This window comes from Cannabis sativa, chromosome 4, assembly GCF_029168945.1.
Source record: "Cannabis sativa cultivar Pink pepper isolate KNU-18-1 chromosome 4, ASM2916894v1, whole genome shotgun sequence".
Taxonomy (NCBI): Eukaryota; Viridiplantae; Streptophyta; class Magnoliopsida; order Rosales; family Cannabaceae; genus Cannabis; species Cannabis sativa.
In genome coordinates this window covers 53,972,063-53,999,547 of record NC_083604.1, presented here as the reverse complement: position 1 = coordinate 53,999,547, position 27,485 = coordinate 53,972,063, and the positions used below count along the sequence as shown (strand labels likewise).

The window sequence follows — 27,485 nt, the reverse complement described above, 5'->3', positions numbered from 1 at the left end:
TTGCATGTTTATATGTCATCTTTTTTTTTTAAAAAAAAAAAAAATATTTTTATATATCTTTTTCAATCAAAACTCAAATGTTGCTTCATATACTTTAATATTATTTATTTTTAATTAATAAATAAAATAAATATAAACAAAAGGCTTAAACAAAAATTATTGAAATGGATATAATAATTATTAATTGTTATTTGTATCAATTATAAAGTTTATTATTATTATTATTATTATTATTATTATTATTATTATTATTATTATTATTATTATTATTATACATCAATCTATATATTTATTTAGACAATTAAAAATTAAGGTGATATATAGTTAAGGAATAAAGAAGTAAAAAATGACCTCTTTTAAAGTTTTTTTTTTCTTTCTTTCTATTATTCATTATATTATAATTTTTTTCAACTTATATATTTTTCTTTTTAATTATCATAGTATAATAATTTACATAATCATATACTTTAGAAATCGTATTAATTTAATATATACATATACTAAGATCAATATATAATTATAATAAATTAATGTATAACCATGTAACTGTAATATATAATATATACAAAAAAAACTTATCATTATTATCTCCAATAACTTAATAATATTATAATTAAAATCACAAATGTATCATAATTCTCATAAGTATTTATACAAATAACATTCTTAACACCACACAATAAAATAATTTTAAAAAAATTATTGTATTTTTAATTAATATATTTATTATATATTAATAGCTCCTAATAATTTTTCTTAAAAATAACTCACATCGTTAATTTATTAACAATTTATGTATTTATTTTCTCAGAAATAAAAATATAATTTATGTATTTATTGAAATAATATAATTAATAAGTTAATAATTATATTATAAAGGTGTAATTTTTTTATTATTATTATTTTAGTTACATAATATGTAGGTGTGTTATGGTTTTTGTTTCGATAAAATTAAAAAGAAATGAAACACAAAAAACATGTTATATGATGTGAATCCAATCAGTAAAACAATTATAACATATGCATACTAATTGATCTTTATATACTCTTTTAAAATTAAAAATTATACATTAAAATAATATATAGTATGTCTCTCTTTTTAGAGTGTTTGCTTGTCTCTCCTCTGTGAGTGTCTTGTGATTGTTTGTGTTTGTCTCCTGTGATCTGATTTTCTCCCTGTACGTCCCTGTCCCATGGCCTCCAGTAGCACACCATTAAATGAGATAGAAGAAGGATGGAGAAATATCCAGCTTGATGAAGAAGAAGCAGAGGAAACTTTCTATGAAGAAACAGAGGCCGACGATGATCAGCACATTGACAGTCCATGGTATCTCGTTGGGCGGCTGTTAACTGGAAAGATCTTTGATTTTCGTATCTTTCATAACATTATGGCAGATTTGTGGAAACCCGACAGAGGTATGTACGCTAAACAACTTGATCAAAATTGTTTTTTGTTTCAATTCTATCATGAGATCGATATTCAACGAGTTATCAAAGGCAGTCCGTGGACTTACGATCGAAAACAACTCATAATCAAGCGTCTCAACGAAGGTGACAATCCTAGGGCTGTGCCGCTCAACACACTTGATCTATGGGTTCAGATTCATGATCTTCAGGCCGGTTTCTCGACCATGAAAATGGCCAAAGATGCTGGTAATTACGTTGGTAAGTTTCTCGAATCTGACCCCAACAAATTCACAGGCATTTGGCGTGAATTTCTGCGGATCCGTGTCACTATTTCTCTCGATTCACCCTTGAAAAGACGTATGAATTTTAAGAAACGTGATGGGTGCTCCTTCTACGCCATTTTTCGGATGAAAACGTCCCAACGTTCTGCTTTATTTGTGGTCTCATGGGGCATTCGGAACGCTTCTGCCCACGACTTTTTGATACTCCTGAGCATCTTATCGTAAAACCATACAGTCTTCACATGAAAGCAGCTTCTCGGCGGCATCAAAATTTCACTGAATCTCCTTACCTCCGATCGGGCAAAGCTGACAGCAGCTTCTCTCCTGGTGTGAACGCAACCGGTCCAGCCCATACCAGTGCCAACCCCAACCGTGCTAATTTCATGGGATTGTCTTCCCCTGATTTTCGTAACAAAAATAAGGAGGTGATTGTTTATAGTAATCAAGAAGAAGATGCTGATGAGTTGGCACAAACAGAGTTAAAAAGGAAAAGATTTGCTAGTGTTTTAAATAATGAAGCCCAATCTACTACTATGGGCCACGTTAACATCATGGGCCATGCTACTACTACGGGCCACACTAACACTATGGGCCAAATTCATATTGATCCAAAAAACTTGCATTCGGTGGGTTCTAGTTTCCAGGCCCACCAGCCATTATGAATACTTTAAGTTGGAATTGTCGTGGGCTTGGGAACCCACGGGCCTGTCAATTCCTTGAGAACATTGTTGTTCAAAAGAAGCCCAATTTTGTTTTCTTGTGTGAAAATTTTTGCAAAACTGATGTTGTGACTCAGATAAAATACAAGCTCGGTTTTGAAGGAGCTTACTGTGTGGAAGGTCACGGCCACAAAGGGGGTCTTGCTCTTCTTTGAAGAGTTAATGATGATGTTCTTTTTTTTGGGTGTTCAAGTAATCATATTGATGTAGTTGTTCGTGCTCCTAATTGCATCCCTTGGCGTTTGACTGGTATCTATGGGGAACCAAATCGAAGCTTTCGGTTCAAAACTTGGAAACTCATTGATTCTTTAGCCGCTTCTTCTCAACTCTTGTGGTGTATTATTGGTGATCTCAACAACATTGGTGATCAATCTGAGAAGCGAGGAGGTAGACTTTATCCACATTCTCTTATTCATGGCTTTCAGAGTGTTCTTGGAAGATGCAATCTTGTTGACTTAAAGCTTCATGGCCACCCTTACACTTGGGAAAGAGGGAAAGGCACGGCTAACTGGGTTGAAATCAGGTTGGATAAAGCACTTGTGTCTCAGCTTTGGCTTGATTCTTTTCCACAAGCTGTCTTAACCAATTGTGATATTTCTTCTTCTGATCATACGCCCATTTTTCTTCAGCCTGAGCCGACTGCTGTAACTAGCTTTGTGTATCATTTTAAGTTTGAAAATGCTTGGACTCGTGAGCCTCTCTGTAGTCAAATTGTTCAATCTTGTTGCGAGGACTTTCCTCATGCGTCTTTTTCGGAGAAAATAAAGCAATGCAGCCTCCTGTTAGCCGATTGGGGTAGGAGTCTCACTTGCAATTTTAAGCAGAAAATCAAAAGAAGCAAAGCCAATCTTTCTGCTTTAAAAGGTAAAACCGATCCCACCTCTGTACATGATTTTTGTCAAGAGCAAAATAATTATTTTGAGATCCTTGCCCAACAAGAATTATACTGGAACCAGCGATCAAAGCAATTCTGGCTTAATAGTGGTGATAAAAATTCTAAGTTCTTTCATGCTATGGCTAGTTCAAGGAAAAGAGCCAATAACATTCATCAATTACAAAGAGCTGACGGGTCATGGGCTACTTGGGATAATGGTTTGCAAGATATTATTGTTCAGTATTTTCAAGATATCTTTACTGCTAGAAATCCTAACTTTGATTATGTCACAGCTGGTATAAGGTGCTTTATCACTGATTTACACAATGATATGCTTTTGCAACCGATCAGTGATGATGAGGTTCGACTTGCTCTCCTCCAAATGCATCCTGATAAAGCACCGGGGCCTGATGGCATGGGACCTGGTTTCTTTCAGAAACACTGGCATATTGTGGGTTCAGATGTTATTTCTCTTGTGAGAGATTTCTTTGAAACAAGCTCTTTCCCCGAAAGCCTCAATGACACCAGCTTGGTTCTCATTCCTAAAAGAAAGACTCCAGTTACCATGGGTGATCTCCGTCCTATTGCTTTGTGTAATGTTGCATACAAAATTACTGCCAAGGTGCTTGCCAACAGAATGAAACCTCTACTTGATCAGGTAATCTCCCCTACTCAAAGTGCCTTTATTCCCGGACGCCTTATTTTTGATAATATAATGATAGCTTTTGAAGTTATGCATTACTTGAAACATAAAGTTCAAGGAAAGAAAGGCTATATGGCACTTAAGCTTGACATGAGCAAAGCCTATGATCGAGTAGAATGGGGTTATCTACGGGCGGTTATGCTTCAAATGGGATTCAGTCTTCGATGGGTTAATCTGATAATGTCTTGTGTGACCAGTGCTCGCTATTCTATTATTCATGGTGGCCATGTCATGGGACCCATCCTTCCCACTCGTGGTATTCGACAAGGCGATCCCCTATCCACTTACTTGCTCATCATTTGTGCTGAAGGTTTCTCGGCTCTCATTTCCAAGTTCGAAAGTGACACATTGTTGCAAGGCTGCCGTGTTGCTAACGATGCTCCCACCATATCTCATATGTTGTTTGCTGATGACAGCTACCTCTTTTGCCAAGCTAATTCGGGTGCAGCACGCAGTGTCATGACTCTTCTTCGTCGATTTGAAACTGCTTTCGGTCAACAGGTTAATCTCACAAAGTCTTCCATTTTCTTCAGTCCAAATGTCCAACATGTTGTTCAGCACCAGATATGCTCACTTCTTGGTATGGATGAAGCTTTTGACAACAGCTTTTACCTGGGTCTACCAAACATCATTGGGCGAAATAAAAAATCAATCCTTGGTTTTCTGAAGAATAAAGTGATTAACAGAATCAATAGTTGGACTGGAAAATTATTATCTGGCGCTGGTAAAGAAATTCTGTTGAAGACGGTTGTCCAATCCCTTCCTACTTATGCTATGAGTGTGTTCCTTCTTCCTTTGGGTACCTGTGATGAAATTGAAAAACTTATGGCTCGTTTCTGGTGGAAGACTACTGGTAGCAAAGGCAACGGTATTAATTGGATGAATTGGAATCGACTCTCTCAACCAAAACATGAAGGCGGTTTGGGTTTTCGTCTCCTCCATGATTTCAATCTTGCTATGCTTGCTAAGCAAGGTTGGAGATTTTTGACACACCCGAACTCTTTGGTTTCTAGAATCTACAAGGCTTGTTATTTCCCACATGATGACTACCTATCGGCCGATCTTGGAAGGAATCCAAGCTTTGTTTGGAGGAGTATTTGGCAAGCTCAGTCTTTAGTTCGTTTGGGGGCTAGACGAACCATTGGTAATGGTTTGACGGTCAGTATCTTACACCAACCTTGGCTGCCTCATTCCACTAACCCATATGTCACTTCCTCTCATGTGGGTCTAATTGGTCATACTGTGAGTTCTCTTTTCTCTGTTGATGCTGGAACTTGGGATATTGAACTTGTCCAGGATATGTTCAACCACCGTGATGCTGATCTTAATCTTAGTATTCCACTGAGCTTCTCGGCTTCAGGTGACTTTTGGTCATGGTCTGGCGAACATTCTGGTCTCTTTTCTGTCAAAAGTGCCTATCGCATGCTTCTGGATAACAAGGATCCACGGTCAGGTGTTAACTGTTGGGTTTTATGCCCTAAATAAAACACATTTCATATAATCAGATTTACTTATTAATAAAGATAAGAAATAACATTTTATGTTGCATGGTTCACATGATTTATTTCATGATTATATGTATATAATGTATGAATTCTTTTTAAGTCCAGAACATATGAGTTGGTTAAAGATTATAGTGTTGTCAGCACAGTGGAATATAATCTTAATTATATGTTCAAAAGTTTATTCCCTGATTTGTCAGAACACTGGATTTAGACTGACATGGTATAATCAGCGATAGGTATTCTTACACCTTGGAAAAGTGTTATGTCCTTTCCAGGACATTGGCAAAGTTTACCAGTATCGGATGTATGGAGTATACATCGGAAGGGACCGATATTGAACTTTGATTAGATATATTAAAACTTACCGTAATATCTATTCAATTCAATATCACCTGTTGATCCTAGATCAAATGATCTCAATCCTGATATGGTTAGGTTCAATCTCAAGAGTGTTACTCGTGTTCTTTGATTTGTTAAGTTAAGCCTACTTTTGGGTCAGGGTGATACTTACATTTTGGGAACACGGTAGTGCAATTGAGTGGGAGCGCTAACATAAATATGGAACCTATAGCTTCTATTTGGCAAATAGAAGTAAAGGATGATTTCCTTCGAGCTTAACCAAACGAAGATAAATGGTGGAGATCTCATTTCACTTAGGTGAAATATCATTTATACAGGGTTAAGTGTTTTAAGGATAAAATACATTGAAGGTGTAGCGGTAACAGTAGTGCCTTTTCAATGTAGATCATCTATATAGAGGATCATTGATCACATTAGGGTTATAACAATGGATAACTAATGACGTGTCTATATCGTGGAACATATAGAGCGTTTCTATATGAATGAGAGTGCAATTCCAAGTTCTAAGTGTGAATTCAATGAGGAATTAATAAGTTAGGGAATTTACTTGGTAAATTCGGTTCAACTTATTGGAAGCTCGGTTATATAGACCCATGGTCCCCATACTAGTTGAGACCATACTGCTTGTAAGACTCAGTTAATTGATTTTAATTAATCAATTATAATTCTAAAAGTTAGACTATGTCTACTTTATGAATTCTCACAGTTTAAGGATGAAATCGTAAAGAAAAGGGTTTCTAGGTTTAATTATTAATTAAGAGACTTTATTTGTCTAATTAATAATTATTTTAAATGACAATATTATTTAATAATCTATTTTAGTTATTAAATAATTAGTTTTGGCATTTAAATGATTAGAATTAGAAAAGTGGCATTTTTGGAGAAATAGAAATAAAATTGAGGAAACTACAAAATCCAAGTGAGGCCCATTTCCCTCTATGGCCGGCCACTCCCTTTGTGTTTCCCAATTATTATTTTCAATTTTAATTTCCACGTAATTGCTAATCAAAGCCTAGCAAAAATAGGAAAGTGGTGGATCACACTAAATAAGGCAGTTAATCAATTACACAGTAAAAGAGGAAGCTGTTTTATTTGGAAAGTTGTGCTCTCCCTTCTCCCTATATAAAGCAACCTTGTTCTCTTCTCTTGCATGGATGATAAGCCACGAAATTAAGAGAGAAAAAGAGAGAAACATTTCGAAATCCTTGTGAGATGAGTAGTGCCCACACACATCAAGTGGTATCTCAATCATAGTATGTAAGACTATGGAATTTTTGCATCAAAGAAGGAGAAAAGAAGATCCAGGTTCAGATCTTGGTGATGCTCTGCTACAGAAAGGAATCAAGGGCTAGAGATCTGAACGGAAGGAGTCATATTATTCCGCTGCACCCACTGTAAGGTTTTCTAACTTTATATGTGTTTATTTTCATTGTTTTAGAATTCATATTAGGTTGTTAATCCAACATACTTGTTAGTAAATCTAGATCCTGGTAAAATAATTTCCAACAAGTGGCACCAGAGCCATGGTAATGATTTACTTTCATGTAATATGAATTAAAACAATGATTGCATGTTTCTGTGTTGATTTGGATGGTTTCATGTTGGTTTATGTGCTTATGTGATGAATGTATGTGTTGTACGAAATTTTTCCGTGAAATTTATTTTTTCAATTTTTGAAAATATTTTATTTGGATTCCTTGTGAAAAATTGAGCAATTTTCGTTTTTACGGAACTCGATTCCGATAAAAATTGAGAAAGATATGAATTTTGGAAGATTGGAAATCATGGTTGCTGCATGCTGGCAGTTCCCCACAAATTGCGAATTTTTGAGGTTTTTTTCCCAAAAATCCAATTTTTTCATGGGATTGTTTCCCAAAATTTATGTTTCCAATTTTAAATATTTTCAATTTAGAATTTTTCCAATTTTTAAATATTTTTATTTTGGAATGTTTCCAATTTTAAATATTTCTTATTATGGTCAGATTTAAAAATTTGTTAACTTCTTTAATATTTATTTGTTATTTAATTATAAGATTGGATATTTTGATATTTAAGATATTTTAAATTAAAAGATAAATTTGTCTTTTTATTTAAAATATTATATTAAAATTATCTTATATGACAAATTAAATAATTAATAAATTTGAAATTAACATAGATATTTTTATAGATATACTTACCATAATGTTTTTCAAATTCAAAAATTTGTTATTTTGTTAAATATTTAACTATTTATAAATTATAAGTTTAAAAATGATATTTTTTCTATATATATAATTTTTTCCTTATTAGAAATTTATAAATCATATCTTAAATATTTAAATAACATAGATATTTTTGTAAAGATTTAAATATTGCTTAATTTGAGATATTTTGACATATAATTATGGTAATTATTATTCATTTATTATTTTATTCCTAAAATAATAATTATCTAACCAAATCTATTTTAAAATTGGTTTATTTTATTAAATTATAAGATCTGAAAGTGATATTGAAGATTCTTTCCTTTCAAATCATTGATCTTATTAGATATTTAATTTATTTGATTCAAATAAACTTAGATATTTTAAAATTAGTTTCCTTTATTTGGTTAGTTTAAGAATAATAATTTAATTATATTAATATCTTATTTCACATCTGTTATATGGACAATGTTTGTTTATTTATATTGTTTATTCAAAACTTTTTAACAAACCTATTATTTATCTGATCTAAATTGCTATGATTAACTTGTTGACAGATCATGATCCAATGATCTGATTTAAATCATAGTCCAATTGACGATAGATCTTATAAATAATTTGTAACAGGTAAATTTTGTACTTCTTTCATCTGTGTAAACCTAGTAACATGATAGGGCCCATCCAAATCATTTGACCTGTGTGAGCCTATATGTTTGCTTTTGGGCTTAGATGCATATAGGAAGCCCATTTAAGTTTTTACTAAGTAAATGGACTAGGTTGCTAAAATAAATTTTGACATAAGGAAATTTATTTAGGTCCAATTAGATTTGGACTTATTCAATGAATAACAATTGTTTATTTTAAGGTTAAATTCCTCTCTTTTGGGCCTTGTGTGAGAGTTGGGGGCCATAGAAGTGGGTACGACATACTGAACCCAGCTCCCCCTCACATGAACTATCCTAATTGTGAAGGCCCATTTGCCTTATTTAAATAATTGTATTAGGTTAATTATATTAGTCTAACCTAATTAAAATTGAATTAGCAACATAATTAACTTTTAAAATATATGAAATTTATTTTTCATGTAATATTTTAAAGTTAATTTTAGAAAAACACTTAGTCAATGATATATTCTAGATAGTGATTTCTAGTACTAATTACTATTTCTAATATTAAATAGGAAAATATCATAGATTGTGAAATTAATTGTTTCCTAATTAATTTTGGTACAATCTAAATTTAGTATATTTTTCTAGTATTAAACTAGAATTAATAATTAAGTTTCCTCTTTACTTAATTATTTATTTCTTGAATTTAATACATTTAATTAAATTGAAAATTTCAATATCTAAGTTGATTTTCATCATGATACTTTAATATTGTTATTTTCATGTTATTTAATTAAAGTTGAAAATTACTTTAAGTTTGGAATCTTATTTCAGAATAACTTAAGTTTGAATAATTTTCAAAATATCTTTTATTTTATTTTATTAATCATTTCCCAAAATTTCGAAATTGCATCACCTTGATGCAGAAATTTCGAATTTTATTTGAAAAATAGATTAAAGTTGAAAATTATTTATTTAATTTTGGACCAACTTAAATCATTGATTTTTTCATTTAATGATTAATTAAAATAAATGAACTAAAATATATTATAATTAGAAATTGGATTAATTAGTCAATGAAAGTCTAGATAGTTATTATCTGTTTTGCTTGAAGTATTTTTCTAGTGTATTTAATTAAATAGAAAATTAATATTTAAGTTGATTTTTTAATCATGATACTTAAATATTTGAAATTTTTCTAAGATATTTAATTAAATAGGAAAATTATATTTTTTGTTGAAAATTAATTTTTATTAATTTTGGGCCAACATAAAATTAGAGTAATTTTCCAGGATTTATTTTAAAGCATTTTTGAAATGCAATATATATTTATAGAAAATTAAATTTGAGTTGTAAATTAATTTGAATTAATTTTGAAACAACTTAAATTGAATAATTTTCTAAATATTTATGGAAATTATTACTAAGATGGAAATAATCCACGTTATTTTCATATCCATCTAAGTATAATTTATAAATATTAAATTAAATTTTATATTTGGAATTTTTCATTCTAAATTGGAAATTTTAGTTAAATAAATATATATTTAAAATAAATTGATTAAAATAAATATTAGAAGAAAATACGACCTTCATTAAATAATGAGCTTTATTATAAGGATATTCGATCTCCATTGTTGGTTTTACATAGCTATTGTTTTAGTGAGTAATCCTCCCTAATGGAGGAACGTTCATTAGCAAGTTAGCACCGTTTAATCTCGAAAGATAAGTAATCTTGTAAGTTTTTTATATAGTTTATGCTCACCCTAATGGTGGCGACTGTATAAGACTTGCAAGAATATGAAACAATGGTGGAAGCTCATAAGATAGAATAGCCTTGACTCTCGCCTAAACGGGGCAACGCGGATTCCAATCTTGATCGAATAAAAGGTTGCTAGAATGTTGATCATTTTAGATGAGCTGACAACTCTATTCAATGGATGGTAGCTTTGACTCTCGCCTAAACAGGACACTGATATCAGTTTGTTGAAAACCTTGGAAATTATTTAGGATTGTATGTTTTAGTATTTTCACTTGTCATTCCTACTTGCTATGTGCTTCATAATTTCTGAATTGTGTATGAATTTGTATTGAACCATGTTATTTTCTGTTATTAAATTGTAGTTTAATTTCGAATCTTCATTGTTGGTCTAACTTAGTTTGTTTTTCTAATGAGATAAATCCCTAATGGATTTTCACCATTAGACTAACATAATAGTGTTAGATCTCGAAAAATAAATATTGTATATGCAACATCTAGCTGTTCATCAATTGATGACACCCTAGACTAGTATTTTACAATATGAAACAAGAAGATTGTATAAATAAGATTACTTTGACTCTCGCTAATCAGAGCATCGTTGGATTCTTATTTAAAACGAAATTATCCTAATTCCTCTTAGCTTATTCATTTCGAATTAGCTTAATGACATATCATTTGATGAATGGTCTATAAATCATATAAAGTCTTATTTTCTCTTAAGAAATTAGATGACGCATATGATTATATTCCTGGAATTCTATCCCAAAATGATATAAATCCTCAATCTTAGATATCTCCTACTTGTATAGGCAAATCATAGAGTTAGATTAATAGTGGTGGTCTAAGAAAGAATTACTAATTATACAGTTACACTTTCACAAGTGTTTAATGACTATTTTCTTTCAATGGATTCAAACTGTATGAGTTTAGTATTCTGTGACCAGAATCCACTTGCACTATTCTAAGAACTCTTTGTTGTAACTAAAAGATACAACCACATATTTTATAAATCTATGGCATTTGTATCTTGTTCATAGTGGTTTTGACAATATCATTCTCTGCAAAGAGTTAATATGCCTATATCCACTGAAAGTAATTTCATCTCATTCGCAGATGGATGTACATTCAGGGGTGGATATGAGTTTTCGTTGTATTCTTAAAACGATCACTCTAGATTTTACCTTATGCAAAAGAAATTTGAAATGTTTGAAAAATTTCATGAATTTCTAGCAATGGTAAAGGTAAGTGGTTAAAGATCTTGCGAACTGATAGGGGTGGAGAAAAAGTTAGTAGATATGCAGTTCAAAGATCATTAATTTGATTTTTGAATTATATCCAAACTTACCTCCCCAGAAATTCGAGTTGGATATTGATGATTAGTTACTAGTCGTTGCCTAAATCCTTCTATGGTAATAAAATTTCAAAATGATGTAATGGTTGTATACTTAATGTAAATCATTACTAGATTCATGGATGACCTAATCGAAATCTTAAGAAAAGCTAGAACTGCTAACCTTGGTTTGCATGTTTGTTAGCTATTCTTAAGTAATTAGGGGTGGACCATCCCGTAGTCATTAGATAAGGAAGTGTTTGTTTAAACAAATACTACTTTTCTAAGAAAATGACTAAGTCTGAAAATAAAGTAGCAAATAAAGGAGATATTTTTTTTCTTGATTCCAAAAGTGTTCTATCATCTTATTTTACAAGATGATCCCACTGCCTCTATTGTCTTAACACAACCGAAGAGGTCTATACCATTTAGTTTTCTTTGACATAGTTCACAGTACCTTGTTGTAGTGGGAGAGTTTCTAGGAACTCACCTTCTTATAACTTGGAAGACACTAGTGATTAAAATCCATTGTGAGTTTAAACAAGTAATGGATTATCAAGATAAGAAACTAAGAAGAAAGCCAAGAGAACTATGGTTTGATCCATTCACATGGAGTAACCTAAAGTTTTCTGTTACAAGGACATGAAAGGAAATTTTCGTTAATGAGTCTATTCAATGGACTTAACAAAACTTCCTGTTCCTAGTATTATAGGTTTGAGTTTATCTAAACCTATGGCTTGTGGTATACCTGGAAATTACTTACTCTAATGCAAGCATGAGATGCTGAAGCATTTTCTTTCCAATGGCAATCTATAGAAGTTTCACAACTTCTTAGATATAGATTTTATTTATCTAAGGAAAAGTCTCAACTATCCCAGAAAAGATAAAGCCATGAAAGAATTCTTAAATCAACAGTGAGAGGTCTTAGATATGCTTTTGTATGCCTTAGACCAGACATCTGCTGTTGAGTGGGAGTAATGAGTAGGTATCAGATTAATCCAGGAGAGGAACATTGGAAGACAATCAAGTAAATCTTAAGATTAAGAAGATGAACTATATGTTAGTCAATAAGAGTGGTTTTTGAAACTCTTAGACTACACCACATCAGATTTCGAGACTTGCCTGTGTGCTAGAAAGTCTGCTGATGAGATGGTGATTACTTTGGGGGTGGAGTAGCGATTTTGGAGAAGTGTAAAAACCTATCTGAAATCTCTTGGTCTACCAGAGAGAGACTGAATGTTAAAAGTTGCATGAAAGATACTTATTCAATCTAAGGAAAGTTCTATACATTTGTGGCACCGTTCCAACTTGCCTTACCTACTAGGGTTACTTCCTGAATAACCAAAGAGTAGTTGCCCAAAAGTATAGAAACCAGTATCCCAAGAGAGTAAACATATAGAGAGGAATTTCACATTATCAAGGATTTTGTGATTAAGGAAGAGTAATGGTGGAGAATAGGTTGTGTTTAATTCAACCTATCAGATCCTATTGCGAGGAGTTTACTACTATTACACTTGATTGGTATATCAAGGTGTTAATGATTATTTGAAATGCACTTTTTGTTTTATATTAGTGCAAGTGGGAGTTTGTTCGGTTTTATGCCCTAAATAAAACTCATTTCATATAATCAGATTTACTTATTAATAAAGATCAGAAATAACATTTTATGTTGCATGGTTCACATGATTTATTTCATGATTATATGTATATAATGTATGAATTCTTTTTAAGTCCAGACCATATGAGTTGGTTAAAGATTATAGTGTTGTCAGCACAGTGGAATATAATCTTAATTATATGTTCAAAAGTTTATTCCCTAATTTGTCAGAACACTGGATTTAGACTGACATGGTATAATCAGCGATAGGTATTCTTACACCTTGGAAAAGTGTTATGTCCTTTCCAGGACATTGGCAAAGTTTACCAGTATCGGATGTATGGAGTATACATCGGAAGGGACCGATATTGAACTTTGATTAGATATATTAAAACTTACCGTAATATCTATTCAATTCAATATCACCTGTTGATCCTAGATCAAATGATCTCAATCCTGATATGGTTAGGTTCAATCTCAAGAGTGTTACTCATGTACTTTGATTTGTTGAGTTAAGCCTACTTTTGGGTCAGGGTGATACTTACATTTTGGGAACACGGTAGTGCAATTGAGTGGGAGCGCTAACATAAATATGGAATCTATAGCTTCTATTTGGCAAATAGAAGTAAAGGATGATTTCCTTCGAGCTTAACCAAACAAAGATAAATGGTGGAGATCTCATTTCACTTAGGTGAAATATCATTTATACAGGGTTAAGTGTTTTAAGGATAAAATACATTGAAGGTGTAGCGGTAACAGTAGTGCCTTTTAAATGTAGATCATCTATATAGAGGATCATTGATCACATTAGGGTTATAACAATGGATAACTAATGACGTGTCTATATCGTGGAACATATAGAGCGTTTCTATATGAATGAGAGTGCAATTCCAAGTTCTAAGTGTGGATTCAATGAGGAATTAATAAGTTAGGGAATTTACTTGGTAAATTCGGTTCGACTTATTGGAAGCTCGGTTATTAGACCCATGGTCCCCATACTAGTTGAGACCATACTGCTTGTAAGACTCAGTTAATTGATTTTAATTAATCAATTATAATTCTAAAAGTTAGACTATGTCTACTTTATGAATTCTCACAGTTTAAGGATGAAATCGTAAAGAAAAGGGTTTCTAGGTTTAATTATTAATTAAGAGACTTTATATGTCTAATTAATAATTTTTTTTAAATGACAATATTATTTAATAATCTATTTTAGTTATTAAATAATTAGTTTTGGCATTTAAATGATTAGAATTGGAAAAGTGGCATTTTTGGAGAAATAGAAATAAAATTGAGGAAACTACAAAATCCAAGTGAGGTCCATTTCCCTCTATGGCCGGCCACTCCCTTTGTGTTTCCCAATTATTATTTTCAATTTTAATTGTCAGGTAATTGCTAATCAAAGCCTAGCAAAAATAGGAAAGTGGTGGATCACACTAAATAAGGCAGTTAATCAATTACACAGTAAAAGAGGAAACTGTTTTATTTGGAAAGTTGTGCTCTCCCTTCTCCCTATATAAAGCAACCTTGTTCTTTTCTCTTGCATGGATGATAAGCCACGAAATTAAGAGAGAAAAAGAGAGAAAAATTTCGAAATCCTTGTGAGATGAGTAGTGCCCACACACATCAAGTGGTATCTCAATCATAGTATGTAAGACTATGGAATTTCTGCATCAAAGAAGGAGAAAAGAAGATCCAGGTTCAGATCTTGGTGATGCTCTGCTACAGAAAGGAATCAAGGGCTAGAGATTTGAACGGAAGGAGTCATAGTATTCCGCTGCACCCACTGTATGGTTTTCTAACTTTATATATGTTTATTTTCATTGTTTTAGAATTCATATTAGGTTGTTAATCCAACATACTTGTTAGTAAATCTAGATCCTGGTAAAATAATTTCCAACATTAACAACTCAGGGTTTTGGCGGAATCTTTGGCAACTCAAGATCCCACCAAAAGTCAAGAATCTTCTCTGGCCCGCTGCATCTGGGGTCTTACCAACTTGCGTGAATCTGAGAATTAAACATGTGGATATTCCTTCCACTTGTCCAGTTTGCCATTCTGCTCCAGAGACAATATCTCATGCTCTTCTTTCTTGTCATTTTACTTCATGCTGTTGGAATTCTATGGGTCTGCCTGCTGGAATTGCTCTTGATGACTCCTTTCCAACCTGGTTAGATAATATTTTTCACAAACTTGATGATGATCGTGTTTGCCAGATGGTTATGGTTTGTTGGTCTCTTTGGAAAGCAAGAAACTCTATTGTTTGGAAAAACAAAGCTCTCACTGTTGCAAATGTTTTAGCTTCAGCACGGATATCTCTTGATCATTGGATTAAAGCTCAGGATAACACTTCCCTATCTTCCATTAATTTCCATAATAATGGAGATGGGGCTGAGCTATGGACTAAACCGGATACAAACACAATCAAGATAAATGGTGATGCTGCTACATTTGCTATTGAGAACAGATATGGTTATGGAATGGTTGCAAGAAATGACTCAGGCATCATTATTGACGGTAAAGCTGGTTGTAATACTGGGACCTTTACTCCTGAAGTTGCAGAAATAATTGGCATCAAGGAAGCCTTAAGCTGGATTAAAACTCATAACTGACACACTGTTGAGTTAGAGACTGATAGTCTGCTTTCTGTTCAGGCTATTCGAAGCAGTGTTCCTCTTAATTCGGTTTTTGGTGTTCTTGTCCATGATTGCCAAGTTCTTTTATCTTCTATTCCTTTTTTCACAATTTATTTTGTAAAACGTTCAGCAAACTGTCTAGCACATGCTGTTGTTAGGTTGTCTCGGTCTTTATCTGAACGTAGCTTCTGTGTGTCTAACGCTCCAGCATATCTGCTGGATATTATGTATTCAGAATGCTAAATTTAATGAAGTTCTCCTTTCATCAAAAAAAAAAAAATTATACATTAAATAAAAAAAAAAGTATAATGTCAATAGAATAATGTTACTTAATAATTTTGGTACTTTGAAGGAGTAATTTATGGTTCTCCTATTTCAATATTTTTTTTTTTTTTTTTTTTTTGTAATTTATAAAATACTGGGCGAAGCGCAGTTCCATTTTCTAGTTTAATAATAAAATATTAAAAATGTAATGGTAAATAGCTCTAAAGAGTTGATGGTGCCAAATTTTAATTGTAAATTGTGCAAGTTCAAGAAATTTGGCCTCAAATTACAAATATGAGTTTGAGTCTTGCCCATTCTGGCGAAGAGAAGTGTGTGAAGTGAAGAAGTTAAGTGAAAAATAATAATTAATTAGCAATGGAGGAGGAAACCCTAACCTTAGAATCTCAGCTGCCAACTGACGGAGACGAACCGATGCCGGACATGGCTCACCAAAGCCCTCAATCGGACTCAGACTCCGATTCTGACTCCGACGACGATGCTCGGGACAACCTTCAACTTCAAACTCTGGAAACTGAGCTCTCAACTAATCCTTCCAACTACGACGCTCATATTCAGGTACTTCATTCATTTTTGGACCCTTCTCTTTCTTTATATAGCTATTTCTCTGTCTGGTTTCCTAGAATGACCTGAAAGGAAAACCAGAACTAGAAAATATTGACCTTTGGAATATCGTGGTTTGATTGATTATAAGTTCGTTTTCTAGTTTTTTTTTTTTGAGCTGATGTTGTCAATGCTTTCCAGTACATAAACCTTCTTAGGAAAACGGGTGACATTGAGAAGTTGAGAAGAGCAAGAGAAGCCATGAGTGACCTGTTCCCGTTGATCCCTGTTATGTGGCAGGAATGGGCTAGAGATGAATCTTCTCTTATCTCAAGGTGATGCATGCCATTTTCCTCTTATTTTCATTATCTGCCCTTTACAATTTGTGGTAAAATTTTCACTTTCCGATAGGTGTATAGATATGCATTGTAGAGTTAATTGTCATATATGTACGTCCCTGAGTTTCTATATATTAATTTGGGTCTGGTTTTTGTTTGTGTTTACATGTTAGAACTGAGGCATTTCCTGCAATTGAAAAGCTTTACGAGCGAGGAGTATCCGATTATCTGGTTAGTACTGCTTTTTGTTGAGACAATCGGATTAAATTTATCTTCATTTGCTTTGCATACCAGAAAGCAAAAGGGTGTGAAAAGATCTTCCATGGACTGGAGGATGGCATATTTCGTTTTGTACTTGAGTCTTTTCTGTCTATCTTTTGAAGATAAAAAATTAGAAATTTATACTAAAATACCACTGAAGCTCAACCATTTCTTTTAATGTATATAAGTAAATGTTGAGAATGAGATATGTAACACTTTTCTTGCCATTGTCACGACTGTTTTCTGACATGAAGGTTTTTGTCCTTGTCAAAACCTCCAATATATATTTCCGAAGCATTTGAATATTTAATTGCTTTTATATCGTTTAGTTTACATCACCATGAAAATGATAACCATAACAGTCAAAACTTAAAAGTAAATAAAATGTGATTATGTTAATGTACATTATCAACATAGGAGTACAGGACAATGTTTGCCTTTTAATTTGATAAATAAATTGAATTCATAAATTTAACATGATGCTCTTGAAAGGGCCTTTGGTAGATCCTTATAATGCAGGGCTTTACTTTATTGTTATTTTTTTCCTATTTGTTATGTTTGGGTTCTCTAGTCTTTGAAGTTTCAATTAAATGTAAGTTATGCAATCTACAAGAGAGGTTTTACGAGTGACATATTTAGCCTAGTAGTTTTTTTACTTGTCCTTAGTATCCCCCCTTTTTCAATGTTTCACATGTTTATTGGAGAATTAACATTTAACTGCATTACTTTTGATGTAGTCTGCCTCTCTTTGGTCTGACTACTTAGATTTCATTCAAGAATATGATGCTTCAGTAAAAGATTGTTCACCTGCTGGTATCTCCAAGGCAAGAGATCTATTCGAACGTGCTCTTACAGCCACTGGTTTGCATGTTTCTGAAGGAAGTAAGATATGGGAAGCATATAGAGATTTTGAGCAAGCTATTGTTCATACTGTCAATGAGAGCGATATTCAGGTTAAAAACTTACTATTTGTCTTTATGTTCTTGGTTTATTATTGCTTGGACTTAGTTTCATTTTCATTGTGAGTGTTGACTTATAATTTCATTTCAAGTTACATTTTCATTTTGTCTTCCATCACCTGTAGGTTTTTTTTTTTTTTTTTTTTTTTTTTTTTTTTGTATATTACAAGAAAACCTTGTATCTTATCTTTAGTGGTCTGGTTCTTGATAGTTTATGGTGTTGTAATGTGTAAATAACTTGTATTGAGAAAATTTGCTTCATGCATGTTTTAGTTCTTGGCTATGTTAGTTGTGTAGTGACAAATCTATTTGGTAGCAAGGTTTACAAAAATATATTGGGATTACAGTTGATTTCCTCAGTTAAGTCGAATGTATGTTTTGAATTGGATGGGGGTGAAAGTGGTGCAATATTCAAATGGGATTAAAATAAATCATTAAATTAATGTATATGTGTAATTACAAGTTAAAACATAATATTTATTTAGGTGACGGTTGGTAACACTTTTATTTTTTAATTTTTTAATCACAAAAATGAAATTAAAATTTTTGTTTTTAAATTTTGTTTTTGAAAAACAAAAATGTGTTCTGTAAATTTGAAACAAAAATTACTAGAAACAAAAATGCGTTCATTAAAAGTAGAATTCTATGCGTTCATAAAAAGTCACATGAGAAGGATGACCAAGTTCAAAAAACTGCATAGAAATTTGAAAAACATAAAAATTTAGGGGCTGATTGGTTGGTGATTGAGAAGTTGTGTTTTCCAAAGGAGTAAATTTGAAACAAAAATTTGAATTTTGTATGTGAAAAATTAGTTTTAAAAGCCTGATTGGCAGTAATGATGCCATGAGTTTTTAAAAAAAATGAATTGGTGATTGGTTGGTAATCTCAAAACAGAAAAGTAAAGGAATTTTTGAAGGGTTTTTGGAATCAATGATTTGAAAACTCAAAAATCATAAAAATTATGTTTTCATTTTTAAGCCTAAAACTTAAAAACTTATTTGGATTTGCTTTTAAAAAACCCTAGACTCCCACATTTAAATTTACAAAATGATAATTTTTTTTTTTCAAATTCTATTTCAAAATGACAGAAATAGTGCAGAATAGAAGTTACATTTTATTTCTGTGTTTTTTATTTTATTTTGTTATATTGTTATTTGCTTTTCGTTTTCCAAGATCTAATTGTAATAAAAACGTAAGCATTTAAAGAAAGAAACAAAATAATTCTCAAGGTAAATGTTAAACAACTAAAGCAAAGTTCCCCAATTCAAACCCATGTCAAGTATGTTTCAAAATCTAACAAATCGAATGCTTCAATAATTCGATCAATCAAGGTGTAGATGTTGAACAATTCTGCAATTTTGATTTTAGTTTTTTCCTGCACCGCAGCTCAACTAAATGGGTTTGAAAATGCAAGTGTGAAATCGTTTTTTTTTTTAATCGGCAGTTATTTTTGTTGCTTCATTCTTCCCTTCCTCACAGTATTCTATTACAATTAGAATTTTCCTGGGATCTATGTGTGAGGAGTAACATCTTAAATTTGCAGGCAAAAGAAAAGCAAATACAGCGTGTTCGAAGTATATTCCATCGTCAATTGTCTGTCCCTCATTTAGATATGAGGTCAACACTTCTTGCTTACAAGACCTGGGAGGTGGAGCAGGGAAGTATGGCTGATGTCCAATCTGGTGACTTGGATGGGGTGCCTTCTCATGTTGCCTCAGCATACCAGAAGGCATTGGATATGTATAATGCTCGTGTTAATCTTGAAGAAAAGATTTCTACGCTGGATAAAGCTGACACAGAAAGATTCCAAGAGTACATGGTACATTGATTTAGAATTATTATATATAAAAATTCAGATTTTGCTTTTACTTTTCTTTAAGGTTGATAATTATGGTTATTATGTTATTTTTATAGAAAAGATATGTTTGATACTCTTGCATGGAAAATAAAATAAAATAAAGCAACTACTTTGACTATATCGCTCATGGATGTATAAATGATTGGATTTAACATTTATGATTTTACCTACATTTTTTAGGTTACTAAATTGCATTTGTGTTCATTAGAAATGGTAGTCTTGCTACCACTTGGTGCTCATGTGGTTTGGTGTGAGTGTGTGGGGAAGGGGGGAAGGGGTTCTTGTATAAATAAACAAATAAATAAAAAAGGAAATGGCAGTCTTGTTTTGGAAGAAGTTTTTCTCTCCTCCTGCAAGGAAAAAATAAAGCCACTAGTTTGCTTATTTCTTTGGTTTCATTATTTATTTTTTATTTTTTATCTGATTCTTTGTTTTAAGGAATATTCATTCATCCTGCAGAATTACTTGAAATTTGAGCAATCTCTTGGAGATCCAGCACGTGTTCAAGTTCTTTACGAACGTGCTATTACAGACTTTCCTGTATCGAGTGATCTATGGCTTGACTATACTCGCTATTTGGATAAGACCTTCAAGGTTTTTCTCTTGTACACATACCATATTATTTGTTTATTTAATCATTTTTTTATGGCTGTAATGCGATTGTAGTTGCAAACTTTTATATCTCTTTTGTTTAGGTTGGCAATGCCATAAGCAAAGTTTATTCAAGGGCCGTAAGAAATTGTCCCTGGGTTGGACAACTTTGGGTTCGATATTTGCTCTACATGGAACGCAGCCGTGCCTCTGAAAAGGAAATTGCTGCTGTATGTGTTGGATCTTGTACTAGTACACCTTTACTTGATGATATTTCTCTTTGAAATGAAGTAAACTGTTCAAATTTTCATTTTCCTGTTTGATGTCTTTATCAATGAAATAAATTACTAGCTGGTCTGTGCTTATTTATTTAATATTGATTATTTTTGGGTGGGGGGTGGGGAGAGAAGGGAGGGATTGTAAAGCCAGCTTTTAGTTTTCCATACATTTGCTTGCTAGAAAATCTGCTCTAAGAATTGTAGTGTACAAATTTCATTGCACTCTCTACGAAAAATTCCTGTGTTTCACCTTTTATCTTCTTAAGTGGGTGGTTTTTCTTATTCAATTTTAGGTATTTGAGAAGGCCTTGCAATGCACTTTTTCCACTCTTGACGAGGTACAAATTTACCATGCTTTGTAATTTACCGTTGGCTGTTCCTTATTCTTAAATGCTTCTGGATGTGAGTGCTTCATTTTTGGTACCTGTTATTGTCAGTACCTGGATTTATTCCTCACTCGAGTAGATGGCTTGCGGCGAAGAATCTTGCTCAGTAGTGAAGTTGAGGATGTTTTGGATTATTCTTTAGTAAGGGAAACATTTCAGGTTTGTTTTATATCTTATTTGTGCATCGCTTCTATTTGTTTAGACTTAGTGGAGTTAAGGATAAAGCTTTTGTTGTTAGCTTGTTGTATTCCGAGTTAGTTATTCATGTTTTTTTAATTTAGTCAATGTTATCTTCTTATTTCATGGTTTTGAGTACCATTATTCCCTTGATTGTCTAAATCATAATTCTATAATATTTTAAAGTGGGGGCATACTTGATTTCTTGAAGAGTTTATCTATAGACTTAGATCAACATGTGGAAACTTCCAATCTTGAAGTTACCATTTGATATACCTAAGAGTATCTCCAATAAGTGATAGAAAGCTAAATTATAGCTCACTTAGCAAAAAATGTGCTCTAATGGTGTGCCAAAATGTGATGCAAATTTGGCACATAGCAAATCTTGTGCCGAATTTGGCATAACATTTGCTGTGATAGAAAATTTGTTTCACAATAAATGCACTATTTTATTTACATTTATGCCAGTTGTATTATTTTATTAGTTTATTTTACTATATTATTAAATTTAGTATTCATATTTTTTTTTATTGTTCTACACAATAAAATAATTATAAAATTAATGGTAAAATTATTATTAGAAGTTGCTACATATTTCTACAATAGTAATTACTCTAGAATGTTCTAGGCATTTGTAGAAAAAATTCTCTAAGAACTTTAGTGATTTCTAGATGATAGTCTTTACTCTTACCGGTACTACTTTAATTAATGATGCATCACTTGATCAATTTAAAGAACCTGTGAATTCTTGGCAATGTATATTGATCCATAATGGTTTCAAAATATGCAACTTTAGAAATCATGAGGATATTCTAGCCCTATATAACCAAGCTTAAATCCCCTAAATCGTACTTGGTTAGACAAACCAAAAAAATGGAAGTGATCCTCTCAAATTATCAACCTACTGAAAATTTGAAGGGGGAAAAAGACCACTTACTTAAGGCCTTTGAGCAAGGTGGAAAACCCTATTAATTAGGATGGATAATGTGACTGTTGAGATGCCATAGGAAAGCTGAAATGGGAGGTTGCAATTGTGCATTTTCATTGGCCTTCACAATATGCAATTGAAATACTACAAGGAACCCTTCTGGAATGTAGATACTCATTGGCCATAATAGAATTAACAAAGCCCAGGAACAGATATGGCCTTTCTGGGAGTGCAGTGAATGCTATAATGGGCTATGGTTATTGTAAATAGTATTGTATTTCTATGGTTCTGCTGAAGTAATTATACTGAGTTTGTTGTAATTCAGAACAATTCATGACTTTCAGCTTGCATCAGATTACCTCTCTCCACACCTGAAGAACACAGACGCTTTTCTTCGACTACATACTTATTGGGCACGATTAGAGCTAACCCTAGGAAAAGATTTGGTTGCAGCTCGTGGAGTATGGGAGACTTTTCTTAAGATCTGGTTTGATCAATTAATTCTCATTTACACAATTTTGTTTGCTCGCTAAATAAACCTTGTTCCTATTTTTTAAAATCCGGTACAATACTTTCCATTTACTTTCAGTGGTTCAATGCTGGAAGCCTGGGGAGGTTACATAGCAATGGAAATAGAGTCGGGTCATATCAAGGAAGCTCGGTCCATATATAAGAGATGCTACAGTAAAAGATTTCCTGGGACCGGTTCAGAGGTAGTGCTTTTTATTTTTATTTGTTATTTATTTCATTTTGAAATTTGATAGCTAGTTACTATTTAAGAAAAGAAATATACACCTATTAGATAGGTTAGGCATAAAGCTGGGGAATGCTACCTTTTTGCTTTGGTTGTTGTGGGTTGGGATTTAAATCGGGGTTGGTTTCTAGCTGGGGAGTAGGCCGTGGTTGTCTAATAGAAATTTAAAGGCTTTATAATTAATGTCCAATACGGCTTTAAAAAGTGTTGATATTTGCTTAATCATATAGAAGGGTTGCTTAATCATATAGAAAGGGAGTAGGCCGTGGTTGATCTTTGCTTAATCATATAGAAAGGGTTGGTTTAAGTTCTGGCGATGATTGTTGAACCCAAAATATTGACAAGGAATAAGCCTTTCATTTGAATATTAAGTATTTTAAATTAGATGATACCTTCCCTTCCTAAAAACAGAATCATTCAGGACATCTGCCATGCTTGGTTACGCTTTGAAAGGGAGTTTGGCACACTGGAGGATTTGGATCACGCAACACAAAAGGTATGTGAAGTCTTTCTATTTAAGGTTATGCTTTGGAACTCTTTCTATTAAAGGCAAATGAATCTTTCAGATGACTATTTAGAATAAAAAGTGTGGAGAAATGGGATACAATTTCCATTCGGACATGATTTTTTTTTTTTTTTTTTTTTTTTTTTTTATATGTATAATAGATAATTACAATTTCATTGTTTTCACGCTATTAGTATTTTTATTACCTGATATGGTAAGAACCTATGCCAAAAAGGAGGGAAAACTACACATCAAAGAAAATGCAAGCATTATATATTGTTTTGTTGCAACATATTTCTGATTCTGATTTACTTTTACATTGTTAGTGTTTCTAAGACAAAAGGTTTTACCATCAAGCCTCTTTACATCTATTCTCGTTTTCCAAACTAACTCCTTACTGGAAAATAAATGCATGTGAAATGCAAGCATAGAGTTTGAAACACAAAAATGCTCTTCTTCTTTGTTGTCAGTTGCAAGATAAGTACTAGCCTAAATTTTTTGGAGGTATCCATGTTTGGGAGGAAAAAATAGTTTTATGGGGTGTTTATAGTTAGTATTTCGTGATAATTACCTTCCAACTTTCCTCCTAAATGATGCGTTCATGACTAAACATGATGCAGAAGAAATTGTGATAAAAGAAGATTTTATTGTTCATTGTTGCTGCCTCTTTTAGGTTACTCCCCGTCTGGAAGAATTACAGTTACTTAGGTCACGGGAAGAATCTAAATTGGCAGAGAGGGAAAGCATTTCTGAGAAGAATACTCGAGAAAAGAGAAGGCCAACCTCAGATATAACTCTTGAGCAGTCTCCAGCAAAGAGGCGTAAAGATGCTGTCCAAAACCTAAACAAAGTCGGCGAAAAGGGCAAAGCTCATGTGTCAAATTCAGTTGAGAAGCAAAAGATAGAAGAGACCAATGCAGAAGTAGAGAAAACATGTGGGAAAAAAGAGGAGCATTCTAAAGACTCTAACCAGGAGAAAGCAAGGGTGTACACTGACCAGTGCACTGCATTTGTATCAAATCTTCCCCTCAAGGCAAGTGAACATTCCATTTACTGCTGCTTTGTATCTGTTGAGTAGATTATGAGCATAATCCTCATAGTTTGAACTTTGTCCAGGCAACCTCAGAAGATCTGACCAAATTTTTCAGTGATGGTGGAGTTGGTGGTATCCGAATACTACGTGACAAGTTTACTGGAAAATCACGGGTCTCTCTCTTACTCTATAAATTTGTTTAGTATATGTGCCTACCTATTACCTATCAAAGTGCATATATTTATTTTCCATCTCCCAGTCACATTCTTTTATTTGATCTGCTTATATTTTAATGTAAAAATATTATTTATCCTTGTACACACTATTATTCAGTCTCCTGTGGTGATAGATTCTGAATAAGCAGTATTCTAGTGCTAGTGCAGATGTCAGTTTATTGAAGGGATAAACTATATATCTAACTATTCAATTAAAAAGCAATTGAACTATCAAGTATCAACAAAATTGAATTGTATAATTGTTGACGAGTTTTCTCTGTGAACTAAACGACCAATTACAAATTTATAGAGCAAACGCTTGTAATTGGTGATATTTTGTTAGTTCTCTTTTCTTCTCTTTATTAATTTATTTATTATTTTGAAGGGTCTGGCTTATGTGGATTTCTTAGATGATGCACACCTTGCTGCTGCTATATCAAAGAACAAGGAGACTCTACTTGGAAGGAAGCTGAGCATTGCACGGTCAGAACCAAAGCGTGGCAAAAGAGATCTCTCTGATCGAAATCTCCCACACGGGCTAGGTAGGCTGGGCGGATTTATTTTGTCATGCTCGCTGTATATTGTTGTTTGAGCTTTTAGGCAACTAACAGGGGTGTACAAGAATGCATGTCCTGCAGTGGTTGGGCCATCAGCATAGTAAATCTAGATCCTGTACACTCCAATAAGTTTTTCCGTATCTGTTGGTCATTCTGAGTAGTTATTTTGTTAGGGTATAACAACTTTTGAAAGTAGTGCTATCGTTAGAAAAGTTTTTAGGATCCACATCTGGAATGAAGTGGCTTTTATCAAAAAAAGAATGAAGAAGACCCTCTAGTATTATTTTAATTATTAATAATATAGGTGTGATGTTTTCTTTAAAGGAACAATGGAGAAAGCTCATATATATGATTTTAAATTTCATTTTTGTTATACTAACCAATATTTTCCATGTCATGGCTTGAAGATGCAATCTTGAAAAACAATTAAATACATGTATTTCTACAGTTTAATATTTTCTTTGTTTGCTTGTACTTGCATCTTGATAGAGGGATCTCCATCCAATTATTAGATAAGTAATTTTGGTGTTGTGAACTTGTCATAGAAACATTGTTGGATTTGATTCTTTCTTCTTCGTTATTTAAAATATTTGTTCAGTGCTTGATGTTATTTATCTTTTAGATTAATAATTTTGGTGCTGGTTTCTCCTGAAACATAAACGTTTGATATAATCTGACAGTAGCTGATCTGTCAAATGATTTGTTTTTCCCTTTATTGTTTCTGCTCTCTTGTTAACCATGGTGGTGTGATATTGCAGCACGACGTCCTGATTGCACCGATGCAGCTAAGGACTCTGCATCTGGGGAGTCTGTCAGTTCCTCTCAACAATCTGGGCCACCCCATGCAGCACAGTCTAATGCACGCAAGCCTAGAGTTGAACATATCCAGCTCAAAGGAAAAAACACATTTGCACTTCCGAGGAACGTGGCTGCACTTAATCTGAGTTCAAAGAAACCCGAAACAGAGGAAAAGCATGACGAACAGCCAAAATCCAATGATGAGTTCAGAAAAATGCTCAGTCAAGGCTAAACGCTTGTAATTGTTTTTGCATAAGCGGATGTTTCACTGCCTGAGCCTTGAGATTATTTACGAATGATAGAGTAGGTGATGAAGATGTTAGGCAGGGAAACATTGGTTAAAGAGTGTGTCCAAGGGCTGTCTTAAATTACATTCAATGTTATTTGTAGTATTAACTTACTGTTATTTATTCTCGCAAGACATTTGTTCAATATTAAGGCTATGCTTGGTAGGGTGGACGGAGAGAGTAAGATGGAAGGGGATTTTAGGAAGAATGGGGAGGATACTAACTCTTCTTTGTGTTGTATGGTATTAGGAATAAAGCTAGAAGAATGAAGAGTTAGGAGTAAAGTTGGAAGGATGGGGAGAAAGTTATTAAATTAGTATTCTGTTTGGTCAAAATATTTGTTATTTCTTAGAAGGATAATTTTGATATTAGTATATTTAGTTTGTCTTTTTCTTATGTGAGGGATTAGATTTTTAGGATTGGAGGGAGAAGGTTCCCCGCTTCAACTCTCATCTCCCTCTCATTTGCTCTCCTACTAAACAATGAATTCTAGTGTGTCCTCCTCTCATCCTCCACCCCTCTCCATTTACTCATCTCTTCTTACCAAATGTACCCCTCTCATCCTCCATCCCTCTCCATTCACTTATATCTTCTTACCAAACAGTGTAGATCATGCGCGCAATATTAGGATATGTAGGTTTTAAAGGGGAAGTTAAAGTTTGGTATGGAGTGACATTTGTTTTTATTTTATTTTTCCTTTTAAGAAAAAGAGGAAAATTTACACCTAGCTAAACTATTATACATGATTGATATATATATAGGGAAAT

General features: G+C 32.9%; 2 protein-coding genes across 2 annotated transcripts; both read left to right on the top strand.

The window, feature by feature from the left end:
* Positions 1–1,930: 1,930 nt before the first annotated feature.
* LOC115713283 (uncharacterized) lies at positions 1,931–15,944 on the top strand. The gene is made up of 4 exons (XM_030641764.2): positions 1,931–2,314; positions 2,485–2,527; positions 2,618–5,437; positions 15,382–15,944. Exons 1-4 carry the CDS (start codon positions 1,931–1,933, stop codon positions 15,942–15,944), a joined length of 3,810 nt encoding a protein of 1,269 aa, XP_030497624.2.
* Positions 15,945–16,384: 440 nt separating this feature from the next.
* Positions 16,385–27,094, top strand: LOC115712184 (uncharacterized). The gene is made up of 16 exons (XM_030640433.2): positions 16,385–16,808; positions 16,995–17,128; positions 17,305–17,362; positions 18,130–18,345; positions 19,895–20,170; positions 20,669–20,803; positions 20,905–21,030; positions 21,372–21,416; positions 21,516–21,623; positions 22,914–23,056; positions 23,159–23,282; positions 23,745–23,819; positions 24,502–24,861; positions 24,945–25,034; positions 25,462–25,618; positions 26,392–27,094. The coding sequence occupies exons 1-16, from the start codon at positions 16,608–16,610 to the stop codon at positions 26,661–26,663; spliced, it is 2,520 nt and encodes an 839-aa protein (XP_030496293.1). The 5' UTR covers positions 16,385–16,607; the 3' UTR covers positions 26,664–27,094.
* Positions 27,095–27,485: the final 391 nt, after the last annotated feature.

Coding starts and splice junctions, on each gene's coding strand:
- LOC115713283 (XM_030641764.2), top strand. CDS start 1,931: ATGAAAGCAGCTTCTCGGCGGCATCAAAATTTCACTGAATCTCCTTAC. Junction 2,528..2,617: donor AGGAGCTTACTGTGTGGAAG/GTCACGGCCACA, acceptor ATATTGATGTAG/TTGTTCGTGCTCCTAATTGC. Junction 5,438..15,381: donor TAACAAGGATCCACGGTCAG/GTGTTAACTGTT, acceptor CCACTTGTCCAG/TTTGCCATTCTGCTCCAGAG.
- LOC115712184 (XM_030640433.2), top strand. CDS start 16,608: ATGGAGGAGGAAACCCTAACCTTAGAATCTCAGCTGCCAACTGACGGA. Junction 17,363..18,129: donor GAGGAGTATCCGATTATCTG/GTTAGTACTGCT, acceptor CTTTTGATGTAG/TCTGCCTCTCTTTGGTCTGA. Junction 21,031..21,371: donor CTGAAAAGGAAATTGCTGCT/GTATGTGTTGGA, acceptor ATTCAATTTTAG/GTATTTGAGAAGGCCTTGCA.